Genomic DNA, 17558 nt, shown 5'->3' with positions numbered 1-17558 from the left:
AACATGATGTCTAAAAATATTTTGAAATAAGTCTTGGTTTTTCAAATGTATTTTTACAAATACTAAAATATGTTTGTTAAAAACTTAAGTCTAGGGGCGCCTGGGTGGCTTGGTCGGTTAAGCGTCCGACTTCGGCTCAGGTCATGATCTCACAGTCCGTGAGTTCGAGCCCCGCGTTGGGCTCTGTGCTGACAGCTCAGAGCCTAGAGCCTGTTTCGGATTCTGTGTCTCCCTCTCTCTCTGCCCCTCCCCTGTTCATGCTCTGTCCCTCTCTGTCTCAAAAATAAACGTTAAAAAAAAAAAATTTAAAAAAACCCACAAAACTTAAGTCTAATGATGATGACATAAAAAATGGCAGATACAAAATTAGCTAAAACTTTACCCCTCAGTACTGATGCTTTAGGAAGTCCCTTGATATTTTAAGTATTTTCTAGTTATTTGGGCTTTACTCCCCCAGAGGAGCAAAGAAGAAAATTAAAGATGTTGATTAAAAATTTTTGTGTAACCTGAGAGATAACTAGATTTTTCTAACTATGATACTTTCTATATGTACAAAGAAAATAATCAAGTTAAATTATAGGCCAGTTCAATATGCCTCATCCCATTCATTCAGCATTCACTGATTATTATACTACAGCCCAGACCCTCTGCTGTGTATTGCAGAAACAAAAATGAATACAGTATAGTCCACGTTCTCAAGCACAAAACACCTATCATCTAGACATATTATAGATTTTGTTGTAGCTGCTTTTATCTTCACTGCCAGAACTGAAGTCCTGAGACCTTTCATGCGCCTTCCATAACTTGTAATATCTAACTCAGAGAAGTTGAGTCAACCCATAAAAGCAAAAGAAGCCAGAAGAAACCTAGAGACAGAGAACTGTATGAAATAAATGAAGGGAGGAAGAAAAAAAAAAAGACTGTTTGGAAGAAAGCAGGAAGAAGGTTAAGAAGAAACAGAAAAGGACATACAAATGGAGAAGAACATTACAAAAAGAACACAAAAATGGTCTCTGATGGATAGTTTTTCACTACTATGTAGCCACAAATGTCCCAAAGCATATTAGGAAGCAGTTTAATTTAAGAAAAGTTACAAAAACAATGTTAAAACCCAAACCAAACCTGCTTCAGCTCTCAGGATCTCCCGCTCTAGCCTGGCCCTTTTCTTCCACCGTGACGCTGGGTACTGAGCACCGCAGCGATCCTGCAAAGCTAGTAATGGAGGCCAGCAGGAACGAGAAACAGATGTTGTAGGCTTTTGTTCACCCCTGGCTCCCTATTCTAGTGGTGATTCAACACTCTGCTCCTCTTGCTCCTGCTTCTACCACTTTCGGTTTGTCTCAAGTTTAAAGCACACAAGATGGAAGAAGATCGATTTTGCCAGCCATCATCAAATATGTAGGACACCCCTGTAAGGAAGAACTGTCATAACAAATCCCTTCATATGCCAGTGGCCAGCGAGTGACTGACTGCCTTTGGGCAGGCCCTCCTGGGACTGGGTATTAGGGACATGGTACAAAGCATGTGTGCAAGGAGCTACTCAGGAGACTGGGCTACAGCAGCCACCTAATTTTTCATGTTTAGTACAAAGTTACTTAAATATGAAAAAACAGGCTCAAAGGGATTAATATTACTTAAATGCAAGCATTATAATCAAGACTTAGCCCTAGGTCTTCTGTCTGTGGGTTTTTTTGTTTGTTTGTTTGTTTGTTTTGAGAGAGAGAGAACATGTACATGATAGGGAGACAGACAGAGAGAAAGAATGAATTTCAAGTAGGCTCCATGCACTGCACGGAGCCTGACACGAGACTTGATCTTATGACCGTGAGATCATGATGTAAACCAAAATCAAGAGTTGGACGCTTAACTGCCCGCACCCCCTGCCACCTAGGCAGGTGGCCCTAGCCCCAGGTCTTCTCCATGAAAGTCCAGTCCCATCTCTTTCCCATCTCAAACACACCTGAGCATAGGCTACAATCTCATCAGGGACCATGGTTTACCACTCTCTTGAGTGAGGAAGGCAGGAAAGGTATGGAAGACTGAACCAGAATTTGGAGGAAGGAGGATACTGGTAAAATTACCTGTGGAACATTTGGTGAAAATGGGACCACTAAGACTAGAGTAACTAGAGTGAAAGTTCTTCTCTTACCTTGATTTAATGGCCCCTCTTTACAAACTACTAAAATTCTTACTTCTTTATTAATGAGAAGCCAGAAATTCTCTAAAAGTAATCCGATTATTTCCATGGCATGGGTTTCAACTAATGTCTAAAGTGAACATTTGCCTACAAAAACTTTATAACATGTTGCCAACTCTCAATCAGATGTAATAATAAAAGCAATAAAAGCATTCAAAGGGGGGGGGGAATTCCATAATTATACATATTTGACTTTGGAATATTATTCAGTAAAAAAATGCCTCCATTTTTAAGCATACGCTTAGTTCCAACAGTTTCTACCTTGATTCTGTCCTGTCCTGGCCCCTCAGGCCTCTGCCCAAATGTACTGCAAGGAATATTCCTCCTTCTCATCTCCAAAGAGCCATCATTCAAGTCTGGTCTCTCTAGTCTTAGTGGTCCTGTTGTAACCAAATTCAGTGACCATCTTCTAGTCCCAAAGACTAGCTTCTGCTCCTCTGTCTCTTTACTCACTTCCTTTACAATGACTTCAGGCACTGCAACAGAAACTGCCTTCTTACATGTAAACAATGACAACCCCAGAGTCAGATTCAGAAGTTTCTATTCCCGCCTGGCCTTTTTTCCAACTTATCTCAGTGGTCAGTGAAGTTTAGTATCTCGACTACTCAGAAACTTTTCTTCCTCACATCTTATCTAAGAAATCAGGATGAGAGCTGCTATGCCTTCCAGGACTGTGGTGAGGATTACATGAGAAAAGACGAGTAAAGCATCCATCATGAAGCCTGGCACGTGGAACTTAGGAGGCTCTCACCGGGCAGCCATTTGGAGTCAGCTCTTCTCTAACCTTTGTTGAGATTCAAGGCTGCACTCATCTCCTCATTGGTATCTCCTATATTCCTTTAGTGTGTCCTCTTTTCCCACGCTTCCCTCTGATTTTCCTCCATGAGCTCTTCTCTTACTGTACCTTTTTCCTTTTTGAGACTGCATGCGTGGACTGATAGAAGCAGCCTTTTTTCACACATTCCACTCTACAATTTCTACTCATTCTACAATACTCTGCACGATCTAACCAATTCAAACATGTCACTCTACTTCATACACTTCCCTAAGGAATTTTCATCTTCAGGATAAAACAGAAACTAATGAATTAAATTTAACCTGATTCATCTGCTCTGTCCTGCCTATTTCCTAATCTAGTACTCCTCATCTAGGGGGAGCTGGCATCCCAGCATCAGTTGTGGGGCTCTTAAAACACGCCTCTATCCTACAGACCCCATTGCGACCTAAGTTTCCTGTGTAGTTCATGTATAAAATACACTCACTTTTCAATCACCAGTCCTTTCCCAAGCTCTTGTATATGTTTCTAATAACTCTTTGCTCTCAGTTCTTATGCCACAGCACTCTTTTTTTCTAAGTTAAACATCTCACATTAGTGCTAAGCAACAGGGAAATATGGGATTTTTGTGAAAGAACTTCAGAAGCTTTTATTCTAAGGTGCCTCAGTATAGCAAAATCTTGTGACCAGGATATCAAGCCAATAGCCCAAAGGCTTGGTTTTGCCATTAATTTATGGAAGACCAAAGGGGTTACAGAAACAACTAAGTGATAAGATTGCAATCTATGGATGGAGGTCACTTTAAGTACTATCAAAAGAACAAGGGAGTTATTTCTTTCTCTCTTGATCTACTGTTTTACTCTTCACGGGTACAATATATTAGGAAAAATCCCTGATCTAAAAATAATTAAATCTGGATTTAATTCTTTTTTTTTTTTAATTTTTTTTTAATTTTTTTTTTTTCAACGTTTTTTATTTATTTTTGGGACAGAGAGAAACAGAGCATGAACGGGGGAGGGGCAGAGAGAGAGGGAGACACAGCATCGGAAACAGGCTCCAGGCTCCGAGCCATCAGCCCAGAGCCCGACGCGGGGCTCGAACTCATGGACCGCGAGATCGTGACCTGGCTGAAGTCGGACACTTAACCGACTGCGCCACCCAGGCGCCCCAAATCTGGATTTAATTCTAATGTTGCTTACAAATTTGCTCGGTGACTTGAGTCAAGTTACTACTTAACCATTATAAGTCTCAACTATCTCATTACGTACAGATCTACTAAAATATCTCACTGGAATATTGTGATAATCACTGGGTTCATTCATTCACTCATTCTTACATCACTGAATATAACATATTCAGTGAGTATAACATATACAGAGTATAACATATTGTGCTGGGCACGGTAGGGCACACAAAAGACCATGAGCATTGTCTTCTCTAAACAGATCATGAATTCCTTGAGGACACCATGATATTAAGGTAGAATGATATAGACACCATTAGACAGGTCTGGAAAGTGGTTTGGCATTCGACCAATAAAATAACTTCTGGGTAAGAGGAAAATTCAGGAAAGGCAGCTGTTGAGCTAGGTCTGAAAAAAGCATGAAGGAGGGACACCAATAAGAGCAAAGGGAGAGGGAACAATCGGGTGTTCAGGGAATGCTAAATAGAACGGATTGTTGGAAACAAGAGAATATATAAAGGTTTCCTAGTGGGGAGTGATATAATCAGAGTTGTGTATTAAGCTCTAGTGAAATAAGATGATCTGACTGTAGTGTAAAAGATGAGGTAAAAGTATGGGAACCAGGATACTGGTTAGAAGGTTAACACAGTGGTCCAAGTGATAATGTGGTCCCAAAGAAGATAATACGCAACTCATTACTACTGGTAAACTCTGTCTCCAGTAATATATTTTAATTTTCTTAAGTGTAGGAATGTTTTTAGTCTTTAGTGTATAATTTATGTCCTAGGATGATGTCATATACCTCATAGAAACATAAGGAACAAGTAGTAAAATGCCCTCTTATTGCCTTAAAATACATACCTCCTCTGTGGGAAGGGGTACATATTCAGTCTGTAGGAGTCTTGGAACTGAGAGGCCAGGTCCTGGCAGAGATACATTTGATAGACGTCTCTTTCTTACTCCACTACAGTTATTTGGAATCTTGAAGGCACATCGTTTATGATAATTTAATCCACAGCCTAAATATATTTTAAAAGGTAAAAAAATAGATTAAAGAAACTTATATATATAAGTATGTTACATAAAAAATAGATGCTTCTTTTATTTAATTTACTTTCTCTGGCAGCAATAGTTATCCTAATTAAGAACCTGAATGACAAACTAAGCAGAAGCCAAAAAATTCAGTGTAAATTATTGGGCTCCACCCCAGACCGACTGAATCAGAAATTCTGGGGATAGGTCCTAGCAAAGTATGTTTAACAAGTCCTCAAGGTGATTCTGATACATGGTAAAGTTTGAGAACAATTAGCTTAAAGCACTTCAGCAAACTGTAGACTGTGTACGAAATTCCTCTCATGATATGTAAAAATTGTATGAAATCCAAATTTCGGTGTTCATAATTAATTTTATTAAAACATAGCATGCTGTTCATTTCTCTACATCTTGTTTATAGCTTCCCTGGCCCAAAGCAGATTTAAGTAGCTGTGACAGAGACTATTAACCAATAATACCTAAAAATTTACTCTCTGGCCCTCTGCAGAAAAACTTTATTGACCCTCCACTTTAGAGTACTCAGAAGACTAATCAGAAATGTGCACCTGCCTCCTACCCCTTAGCAATTCTAATGCAGAAAAACTAGATCTGTCCAGTTCTAAACACTGGTTACTACCTAGTCACCAACCAATGATCTTATTCTTTCATTACCGATTAGAGAATGCAAATGCAAAATCCCCTTTCAAAAGACACCAAAACTCAGAACACATACCTTCACATTTCAATCCTTGACGTACCAATCCCCAGAGCATCTCACCACAATAATCACAAAAAGTAGGAGCTTTGTAAGAATGTACATAGAGAGTATGTGGACGAATCTGGAAGTCTTCTACTGTGGCCAAAGCTTTTAAAAAAGACAAGTACCAAAATAAAACGTATATCTGCAATTACAATAATATTAAGAATGTTGACCATACTCATTTATGTCAAAGTACGTGGAATCTTTTTTTCTTTGTAAGTTTCATTCATCATAAACTATTCTCGGCATTTAATATTGTGGGTTTCAAACTATTTTAGGAAGTTCCTCAGGTCCAAATAATTTGAGCTGCAAAAGGAGGTCTGTGGGTAGATATTTCAATCTCCAAAAGAATATTCTCATAGTGACAAGATCACAAATAGTTGTTAGGTCTAAAACTGTTTAACTTATAACACACTGGGAAATAGAACACTAAAGTAAAAACAAACAAACAAACAAAAAACAAACAAAAAACCCCATAAAACTGTGGAACTTAACCTCAATGGTAAACACTCTGAGTTCTAACAGGATCTCAGTATAAGCTCTTTCCAGAGTCTGTTCTCCATAGTCCTGGTAGTTAAGAAAAAGAGACTCTAAAAAACAGCAGCTATCAAATGGGAAGGATCGAGGACTAATAAGGAAAGGTGAGGGGAGAGAGGATCTCAAGAACAGGTGACAAAGATGAGTCTGAAAAGAGGAAAAATTGGTGGCAGGACTCTGAACTCTTGGCTGGCTTTCCTTTTCCTTCTCTTCCTTCCTCTCACACCCTTCTCTCTCTCCCTCCCTCCTTTCCTGTCAAACAAGAAATTCTGCAGGCCTACTAGGTGCACTCTCTGTTCCTTTACATTCCTCACTAAATCCTGCCCACCTGCTATTGGATGAGATCAGAAACAGAAGGAGCTAAGGAACAACAGGTGGCAAGAACGGGTGGGGGGGGGGGGAAGGAGGGAGGTAAGAAAATGTCCACTGAGAACACATAGGGAAGGAGCATTATTTAAATCATGGGAATGATCAGCACTGCAGTTTTCTCTTCCACATCTTCATTACTTCTCCTTTTTTCCTGATTTTCTTTTTTGAGCCTCAATTCTCTTCCATGCTCTTCATAGAAATGGGGATAAGCGAACTGAATTTTAGTATAATTGTTTTATTTCAATTTATTTCAAAGAGTATATATTCTTCTGCCAGTTCAAATGATAATTCCCTTAGCTTAGTAACACTCAAATAAACAATTCAGGGCTTATTCTCCTACTGTGTCATCTGTGATATAACCTTCCTGAAAGTAAAAATCACCTGGTAGCCGTTACGATAGATGAAAGAAGTTAAGCAACTATAGTATAAAGACTATAACAGAACACAGCATTTAGCACAAAAAATAATGCTTGTTGGGAAAAAAAAGGCAACAAAATAAAAGAAGCTACTTACCTGAAAGAACAACTTCTACTAGGTCTCCTTCATGTATTTCATCTGCTGAGGTAATCAGCTGCAAAATATTTTCTGAGTTCATGTCATGGCGAAAGAGAAGAATTTTGTCATACATGCCAAAGAATCCACACTCTGGAAACTACAAGAAAACAGTCTTATATCAGTATACCCACAGGTTTCCAGTTTTATAAGTAAATGTCTCAATCTTATGAAATAATTTTAAGTGTAGTTTTTAGCCTAACACGGTCTGAAAACAATTGTATTAATATCTAAAAGATCAACCATGGACTCAAGCATCCTTGGTTAATTGTCAAGCTCAAAAACAAAACAGCAAACTTAAGTATAATCATTATCTTTAGTAAAAGCTCATGTCTCTTAAAAACACAGGATTTCTTTATTCAGTTATTGATGAAGAATATAATCTTGAACTTAGCTGCTACTCTATCTCACACAGCCTGAGAGATCAGCATTCTTTCCTGTCCTCTAGAACCGAGCTTCCTCTCTAGCTACTAGCCACATGCAGTTATTTTAATTAAAATTAAATAAAAATAAAAGTTCAGTTCCTCAGTCACTCTAGCTACATTACATGTGCTCAATCACCACCTCGGCTACTGGCTTGGCTACCATTTTGGAATGTGCAGATATAGAACACTTTCACCATCACAGGAAACTCTACTGAATAGTGCTGGTAGAAGGTTAGCAATTCCCAAACTATAGTCACAAGAGTATCAATTCCAATATTTTTGACAAATGCACCTACAGCCTCCAGCATTTACCTAATACTTTCCTCTTAAAAAACCTTTGGCCAGAGCAGGAGACTTGCAGATCTGTTCATATATACCCTATGTATATTATTTCAAGGCTTCTACAGTTTGTGACTACAGAGCTGACACTTTGGGGACTGGCATACCAAGGACTAAAAATATGAAGGTATGAGCTCTAAAAGTTTTTATAGTTAATAAAGTTATGTAAGGGAAACTTGTAAGTCTTTGCCTCACAAAATAACTTTAATTTCTAAATCAAAATCAAGACCATCTTCTAAAATATCAGTGCCTTGGGAAATGCTGCTCAAAGTATTTCAAATTAGTTTATCTCAGGATTGCACACTCTCGTTGACTTATTTTGGCTCCTCACAGAGTATCCTTTGATGGGCTATATAGTAGGTCACTGGCCTGCACTGAATGGTCTGATATGTATGTCATACTAAACCATAAATGTATCTATTGCAGGGATGTTGCTGAGGACACGGACCTACTTCATATGGTAGCCCTTCTTTGTGAGGACTCATAAAAGACACTTATCTGGTTGGTTTTAGAATATGAACAATTTGATCATGTAACTAATCATGTTTACTTTGCCCACTGGAAAAAGCAAAGTCAAATATGTAGTTCACTTCCAGCGTGAGTCTAGGATCTTAGGCATGTGTTTTAGGTGGAGATACCTTCTCCTTATCTTCTGAATTTAATTTTCCCATTAAAAATTCTTGTATATTTCTCTAAAAAGGTCTAAATTTTATTGGAAAATACTAAATTAAAAAAATTTTAAATAATGACTTAATTAGAAATTTGAGTTGATTTGAATTTTTTTAAGCCTGAGGAAATAATGAAAAAGTACAGAAATATTCAGAATCTTTATATTAGTTCTCCTTTCAATTATCTGAGTTACCAATAATACTTCCAAAACTTTATAATATGCTTTAAACATATACCTAACAGTACATAATTTTCAACTGAAAATATAAAAGTAGGGGTGCCTGGGTGGCTCAGTTTGTTGAGTGCCCAACTTCAGCTCAGGTCATGATCTCACGGTTGGTGGGTTCAAGCCCCGCATCAGGCTCTCTGCTGTCAGCACAGAGCCCACTTTGGATCCTCTGTTCCCCACTCCCCTTCTCAAAATAAACAAACTTAAAAGAAAAGTACAGAATCAAAAATGGAGTTTTATTTAATATTAAAACTTGAAATTAAAATTTTATGAAGTATCATCAAATTAGAAAATCTCCATAAATTAGTTGCAACAATTCTTAAGTATTAACAAAAAAGATTCCACTTTCCATCCTTATAAAAATATCTAACAAAATATTTGTATGAATAAAATTCCTTTTAAAAATTCACATTTCTGCATGTCTTCTATGTGCAAGGCATTGGCCCCATGGTTTCTAAAGGTAAGACAGCCCCTCCCCTCCCAGAAACTTACAATCTAGTAGGAAGATGGAAATAAATATATAACCTGATAATGGAAATGACAAAAATGAAAAATAAATAAAATTCTAGAAGAGGGAATAAAAAACTTTAACTGGGAAGGTGGAATGTCACTTTAACAGTGATATTTGAAGAGAATCATGAAAAGAAAAGCAGGGTTTCTATGGGCAGAAAGTGAAAGTGAAAGTACAAGGGTCATAGCTGAGAAAATACAAGGTAAATGGGACAAAGTAAGTGGACCCCTATGACTGAAGAATGAGGGGACGGCTGTGCAGAAAGAGGGCAAAAATGCACACAGGAGCTCAAAGGGGGCTATACTTAAAGAAACTCGGGGGTCAACAGAATGGGGTTCAGGCTTTGCCACCTACTAACTATAGAACCTTAGATAAGCTACTTAACCTCCCTATGCTCAGCTTCTTGTCTATAAATTTGGAATAAAAAGGGTACTGGCTTTATAGGATTCTTGTTAAAATTAAGTTACTTGATGTTATAAAATAGTACCATGATCAGTAAATGCTAGGGGCCCATATCCCATACGTTAGGGGGTGGGGAGGAGAGAGAAAGAATACCAGAACAAGGCAGTGACATGATCAAATCTGTATCTTAAAAAGAAACAGGATGAGACCAGAGCAAGCTCCTAAAGAAGGCTGAAGCCATTGGTCAGGAAAGAGGCATCAGGGTCTGGACTATTCAGTAAGAAGACGGAAAGCAAGACAAGAAAGAACACTTCTAAAATCTATCTTGGGCAAATTACAGGGATCATTAGCATTGTTTTGACCAGCCCAGAAGTCCCAATAACTAAAGAGCTAAATAAACACATTAATGACAGAAGAAAAACGTTTAAAAATGTGTGGCTGAGAAAAAAAAATGTGTATAAAATAATCTTCTTGATAAACACATGACCTAGTGAATCCATACTGGCATTAAGAAACTGAAGAGCAAATTAAAAAAATGATAGGGAGTATTAAGAATATTTACTTGAAATAAGCATTTGTGTACCAGGTTGGGAAGCCCTCAATGATAAAGAATGAAGTAATTTTCTGGACTAGCAAATGTTTACATACTTTCTTCATCTATATGTTTGAGAAATTACAGAATTCCAAGAGAGGAAAGTGTATTAAATAGCTTGTAAAAAATAGATTTCTGCTATTCACCAATTATGACTTCTAGGTGTGTTTCGTGGAATATTTAAGAATCATCTGAAAGTGAAGAGTCAGCACAAAATGAAGTAACAGAAAGTAGGGTCTGAAAAAAAGCAAGAGAATATTAAATACTGACCATCAGAGAAACAATGTACCCAAGCTTTAAAAACATTTTGAAGTCTTAAGGCATGTGTACACTAAAGATAAACATCTAAAAAGAAGAAACAGGGAAATAAACCGTGAGCACACAGTTTAAAAGATCTAAAAAAGATTATACTGAGAAAATGCCCCCATAAAAACCCCAAAACCAAATGATTTGAATATACAGGTATTGACTATTCATCATTTTTAAAAATTCAGAAATAAGATTTTTTTAATGTTTATTTTTAGAGAGAGAGAGAGAGAGAGAGAGAGAGAGAGTGTGTGTGTGTGTGTGTGTGTGTGTGTGTGTGTGAATGAGTGAGCAGGGGCAGTGCAGAGAGAGGGAGAGAGAGAATCAGGCTCCACGCGTCAGTGCATAGCCCAACATGGGGCTCAATCCCACCGTGAGATCATGACCTGAACCAAAATCAAGAGTCAGAGGCTTAACCAACTGAGCCACCCAGGTGCCCCCAGAAATAAGATTTTCAAGCAAGAGTAAATTCTTAAGCCATGTCTCAATTCTAACCATACACTAGAATCACCGGTGGACCTTAAAATGAAATATGCTAAGGCTCTCTTCCCAAGTTTATGGTTAAGTTCTGTGGAATGAGTCATGGACATCTGAATTTCAAGTTTACTTTTACATTATTCAATACATTTGTTATGTGTACTCTTTTTAAAAAACAGATTTTGTTTTTAAGAACAGTTTTAGTTACAGAAAAACTGGGATAATACATAGAGATCTCATATACCCCACACCTAGTTTCCCCTATTATCAACATCTTATATTAGTATGGTACATTAATTACAACTTAATGAACTAATATTGATACATTCTCATTAACTAAAGTCCATACTTTATTCAAGTTTCCTGAGTTTTTACTCAATTTCCTTTTTATGTCCCAGGATCCTACACAGGATACCACATTATCTTTCACTGTGATGTCTTCTTAGGCCACTTTTGGCTGTGACAATGCTTTCTCAGACTTTGCTGTATTGTGTGAGGATGCCACCATTAAAACATATCTGATGTTTTTCTCATAATTAAAATGGAATTATGAGTTTTGGGGAAGAAGACCGCAAAGGTAAAGTGCCATTCTCCTCACATCATATCAAGTGTACCTACTACCAACATGATTTATTGCTACTGATATAGACCTTGATTATCTGGCTAAGGTAGTATTTGTCAAGTTTCTTCACTGCAAAGCTATTTCCTCTGAACCCCTAATACTCTGCTCTTTGGAAGGAAGTCGCCGTGTGCAGTCCACCCTTAAGGAATGGCAAGTTACATTCCTTCTCCTTGAAGGCAGAGTATCTATATAAATTATTGGGAGTTCTTCTGCATGTGAGATTTATCTATTTTCCCCCATTTATTTATTCATCTAATCATTTTTAAACACACACACACACATGGCCTCACAGATATTTACTAATACTTTGGGATACAATATACACTCTTTAAAAATAGAATTTTACTTATTTTTTAATTGGCAATTTTTTCACATGGTTCAAAATTTTTACAGTACAGAAGAGTAGAGTGCAAAATCTATGCCTGAGTTTCCAGTTATCCCTGCCATAGTCAACACTGTTGCCAGTTTTCCCTAGCATCCTTCTGAAGATATTTTATGCATAAAATGTTCTTATTCTTTTTTAAATTTATTTTTGAGAGAGAGTGTATGGCACGCATGTAGGAGAGGGGCAGAAAGAAAGAGGGAGGCAGAGGATCCAAAGCAGGCTCTGCACTGACAGCAGAGGGCCCGATGTGGGGCTCCAGCTCACGAACCACTAAATCATGACATGAGCCAAAGTTGGACACTTAACCAACTGAGCCACCCAGCCATCCCTCTTCCCTTTTTCTTTCCTTCTTTCTCTCCTTTCTTCCTTTCTTTCCTATTCTATTCTTTTAATTTATTTTTACAATTGCATAGTTTTATTTTACCAGTTTCCCACTGATGGGATATGGATCAAGGAATAAAACTAAGCCCAAACTGCTGAGTTCAAATCCTGATCATTTCACTTACTATTTAACTGTGGCTAACTTACTTAACCTCAGTTTCTCTATCTGTAAAATAGTACCCACTTCATAAGGCTGTCATCAGAATTAATGAATGAATACACACAAAAAGTTAGAACTCCTGATCCATTTTGGGCACTCTATAAATCTTAGCTAATGTTTCAAATCTTTTTTTTAAGTTTATTTATTTTGAGAGAGAGAGTGTGTGGGTGCATGTGCACATACGAGCAGGGGAGGGGCAGAGAGCTAGGGGGAGAAAGAATCCCAAGTAGGCTACACACTCAGAGTGGAGCCCAATGTGGGGCTCAAAACCACCAACTGTGAGATCATGACCTGAACTAAAATCAAGAGTCAGAGGTTTAACCGACAGCCACCCAGGTGTCCCTCAGATCCTTTATTACAAACAACACCCAATATATAATCTTACATACTTACCTTTTCTACTTTTTGAGTATATGATTAGGACTACTTCCTAAAAGTAGATTTGCTAGGTCTAAGAACATCCACATTTGATATTTTTAGATATTGCCAAAATTCTCTTTATAGAGGTCATACCAAGTTATATTTCCATAAGTAATAAACTGAGTGCTTGTTTTTTCCACATTCTAGTTTGTAGTGTTGTATTAGCTTAGGCTGCATAACAAAATATAGACTGAGTAGCTTAAACAACACAAACTTATTTTCTCAAATTGCTGGGAGCTAGAGTCCTGAGACCAGGGTACTAGCATGGTCAAGTTCTAGTGAGAGGCCTCTTCCTGACTTGTAGACAGCAGCTTTCTTCGCTAAGTGCTCAGATGAACTCTCCTTCCAAAATGCACATGGGGAGAGAGAGAGACAAACCTCTTTCTCTCTTCCTCTTCTTATAAAGCCACCAATCCTATCGAACTACAACTCTATGGCTTCATTTAACTTTAATTACTTCCTAAAAGTCCTATCTCCAAAGTCACACTAGGTGAAGGTTAGGGCTTCAACATATGGATGTAGGGGGTTGGGGTGGAGAGACACAATTTAATCCTTAGCAAATCTGTTAATATTAGGTAAAACATGGTATTTCAGTATAGTTTTAATTATGAGAAGTTGAACATTTTAAATGTTTGCTTATTTTTGAGAGAGAGTGCATGCACACTAGCAAGAGGGGGCAGAGAGAGAAGAAGACATAGGATCTGAAGCAGGCTCTTCACTCTTAGGACACAGAGAGCTCCCCACTGTTGATGTGGGGCCTTGATGCAGGGCCGGAACTCATGGAACCATGAGATCACAACCTGAGCTGAAGTCAGGTGCTTAAATGACTGAGCTACTCAGGTGCCCCAAGAAGTTGAACATTTTTTACATGTTTAAGGGACACCTGTATTTCCTTTTCTCTACACTGGTTATTCATATTCTTTGCCCATTTCTAATGGTTTGACAGATCTTTAAAACTCCAAATCCAACCATTCTTCAAAATGCATCTCATTATGTGGGAGATACTTAATAAGTCCTGAACAACATATCAAACACACACACAAAAAACACCCCGTTTATTTAACAGTATATATGTTGAATTTCTCAAATGATCTGATGCAATAAAACATCCTATACAGAAAAAGGGAGCTTTACCAAAGCAACAGTGTGTTTACCTAAGCCAGACTCCAGCAGAATAAAGAACAAAAGAGAACTTTTTTTCCCTTTCAAAGTTGTATAATTTTAAGAGGAAGAAATATTCTAGTAAACTAATGAAAATCAGTTCTTGATTATATTTATGAATCCACTGTTTTCATTGGGCTTTCTCTTTATCATCCAGAATGCAAGCCTTAGCTAATAAAATGGTATAATGCTTTCTAAGCATTCTACTTTCATAGGGAAGAAAGCAATTTTGCAACAAGATTAAAAGAGCAGCAGAGGTGGTAACACGCTTAGTAACTGTCAGTTACTGTCAAGGGCTATTCATATCCTAAACTAAGGTTCTCAATCAGGGCAGTTTTTTCCCCCAGAAAGTATGTGGTGATGTCTTGAGACACTTGGGTTGTTACAATGTGATGTACTGGCATCAAGGGGTTAGAGACCAGGGGTGTGGCTAAACATCCTCTGAGGCACAGGACACTTCAGAGAACGAAGAATTATCCATCCCAAAATGTTGATAGTGCTGAAACTGAGAAACCCTGCTCTGGGCAACAAAGGGGTCAAGAATATTGAGAGACTGGAAAATGCGGAAGGAAGTTAACAAAGTTCTGAAAACTAGACATGCCCGTATTTCCTTCCCTAGCCTACCTCAGCCTTGATTAAGAGAAGAAAAGAGGAAATGAAAGAAACAGCAAAAGAGCTAGCAAGGTAGCGCAAAATAGGCCTTTAATTTGACTTCATTCCAAATTGCCCCAGGCATTTCTACACTTGCTTTCTACAGATTGTGCCAAATGAAGTCTTTTCCCAGTCCATATGGGAGAGTAATGGAATTTCATTGTAAGTGAAATTCTCACCCCTTATGCACTGCTCTCTTTGCCCACTTCACGAATTCTGTACATCTTTACTGTTGCAGTAAAGACAACTTCAATAATAAAAAACAGATCTTATCTTTCGATAGCCATTTTATGGAAGCTACTTTTGATAGTATTAATTTGTTTGTAATTAAAAGTTCCCAATACTTGCAAATAAAACTCCTTCAAGCAATACTATAACTTGAGAGATATTTAATGTGAACAGTTTAAAGTTCATGTCATAAAATTCATGTCATGTCATAAAATTCTATCAGTAAAATGTTAGATGAGGTAGAAGTTTTCAAGTTTTTAATTCTACTTGGTCAAATACAATTTTTACACGTTAACAAGCTTCAGAATTTAACATTATCTGAACAAAAATTTATTACTGTACACCTTTTTAAAGGACTATGGGATTTTCTACGTGCAAAGGGAAACCACTGGAGTGTTTCAATGGACATCTAATTTTAATAAAAACAGTTTACATTGAAACATAATGAGTAAAATGCAATAATCTTAATTAGAATAGATAACTATACACATACACACACACACACCCATGTAACTACCACCCAGCTCAAGATATAGAACATTCTCAGTGCCACAGGTTTATCTGTATTCACTTAATTTGAGAAGCTGAATACTAAGGTAATTTTAAAGTCTGATGTCAAGTAAATCATAGAAAGTCTAATAATAAACCAGGTCATAGTAAATAAGCTCCACAAGGGCAAGGGCATTCTCTTTTCATGCTCCCTACTGGACATCCAGTACCTAGAAGTTGGTATTTAACTTACTGGAAAAAAAAAAAAACCTGTTGATTACAGAGCAAAGGTAATGAGTTTCACACTAATATAATTCCCAGAAACAAATATACTACTTAACATCATTTTTAGGGAAAGTATGTAGTTGAAGAGAAGAATTTCAAAGACTATTTCTTTTATTCATGTATTTTGTTTATTTATTTATTTTTGAGATAGAGAGTACAGGCAGCGAAGGGGCAGAGAGAAAGGGAGGGAGAATCCCAAGCAGGCTCTGCACCGTCAGCACAGAGCCCAATGCGGGGCTTGAACTCACAAACCCTGACATCATGACCTGAGCTGAGATCAAGAGTAGGACACTTAATTGACTGAGCCACCCAGGGGCTCCCAATGCCTATTTTTATATACAGATAGTAGGCACTAGGGTCTAGATGAGTCAATGAGAAAATTATTCAATGTTTACTCTGAATTTATTCTTAAAAAAAATTTTTTTTAATGTGTATTTGTTTTTAAGAGAGAGAGAGTGCACTCTAGTGGGGAGAAGCAGAGAGAGAAGGAAAGAGAATCTGAAGCAGGCTCCAGGCTCTGAGCTGTCAGCACAGTGACCAACACAGGGCTCAAACTCACAAACCCCAAGATCATGACCTGAGCACAAGTCAGACGCTTAACTGACTGAGCCACCCAGGTGCCCATACTCTGAACTTATTCTTCACTTTCATTATTAATCTCCAACCCAGGATTTTCTGGATATGACATAGTAGAGGAGCTGCTTCATTTAACACCATTTCTCTTTGACACAAACCAGAGTGATCTTTTTCCATTACCTTTTTTCCTTATTTTGCTATTTGTTCTGATTATCTTTCATTCAAACTTCCTGGAACTTTCTAGTCTATCCAACATCTTAACCTGAATATCCAGAAGAATTTAAAAAAAAAAATCTTTCTTCCAGTTTGAGCCTCCAGATTAGTAATGGTTGCCTGGCACTATTTTGCCAAGACAAAAATGCAGGCTAGATGTCACCTAGCCACTGCAACACAGCTGTAGTAGAAAGAATAGAGCAGAAAAAAAAAAACAACAAAAAAAACCCCTCAATACATAATGACAACCGGTTTCCAGAAAACAAAAGATACAGCTGGGGTTTTCGCTCTACTTTGGCAGGACCTGAAAATTATACCTAATCCATGTCTGCAGAAACAATGTATTCAGTTGGCGAATAGACCAAAATCACTCCTAAACTAGGATACATAACCAAAGACTCTTTAGGTCTAGTGTCATGTAAATGGTCAAAACTAAAAACAAATGTTTTAAATCAGCTAAAAGCAGAGTCTGCTCTAGTAAGATTCATTTCAATTTCAGTAAACACCATCACAGCTTAAAATGAATTGCTGTTGGCCAATTTCCTTTCCTACTCCTATTACATCTATTATATTCATTCAACAAATTAACACAATAGCAGTAGCATCACAGTGCTATTTTCTAAGCTTCTTGG

At 37.6% G+C, this 17558-nt stretch overlaps 1 protein-coding gene across 3 annotated transcripts in view; it reads right to left on the bottom strand.

The window, feature by feature from the left end:
• The window catches only part of PRKD3 (protein kinase D3), a 97800-nt gene that overhangs the window by 38955 nt on the left and 41287 nt on the right, over nt 1-17558 (bottom strand). For all 3 annotated transcript variants that reach the window (XM_043604155.1, XM_043604153.1, XM_043604156.1), the window contains exons 3-5: nt 7367-7505; nt 5921-6052; nt 5017-5174 (exon numbers count right to left, since the gene is read on the bottom strand). In XM_043604155.1, coding sequence (XP_043460090.1) covers nt 5017-5174; nt 5921-6052; nt 7367-7505 — 429 coding nt within the window. The remainder of the gene's footprint in view (nt 1-5016; nt 5175-5920; nt 6053-7366; nt 7506-17558) is intronic.

The sequence above is a fragment of the Prionailurus bengalensis genome, chromosome A3 (genome assembly GCF_016509475.1).
Source record: "Prionailurus bengalensis isolate Pbe53 chromosome A3, Fcat_Pben_1.1_paternal_pri, whole genome shotgun sequence".
NCBI classification, from domain to species: domain Eukaryota; kingdom Metazoa; phylum Chordata; class Mammalia; order Carnivora; family Felidae; genus Prionailurus; species Prionailurus bengalensis.
This window is presented reverse-complemented; position numbering and strand designations above follow the sequence as displayed.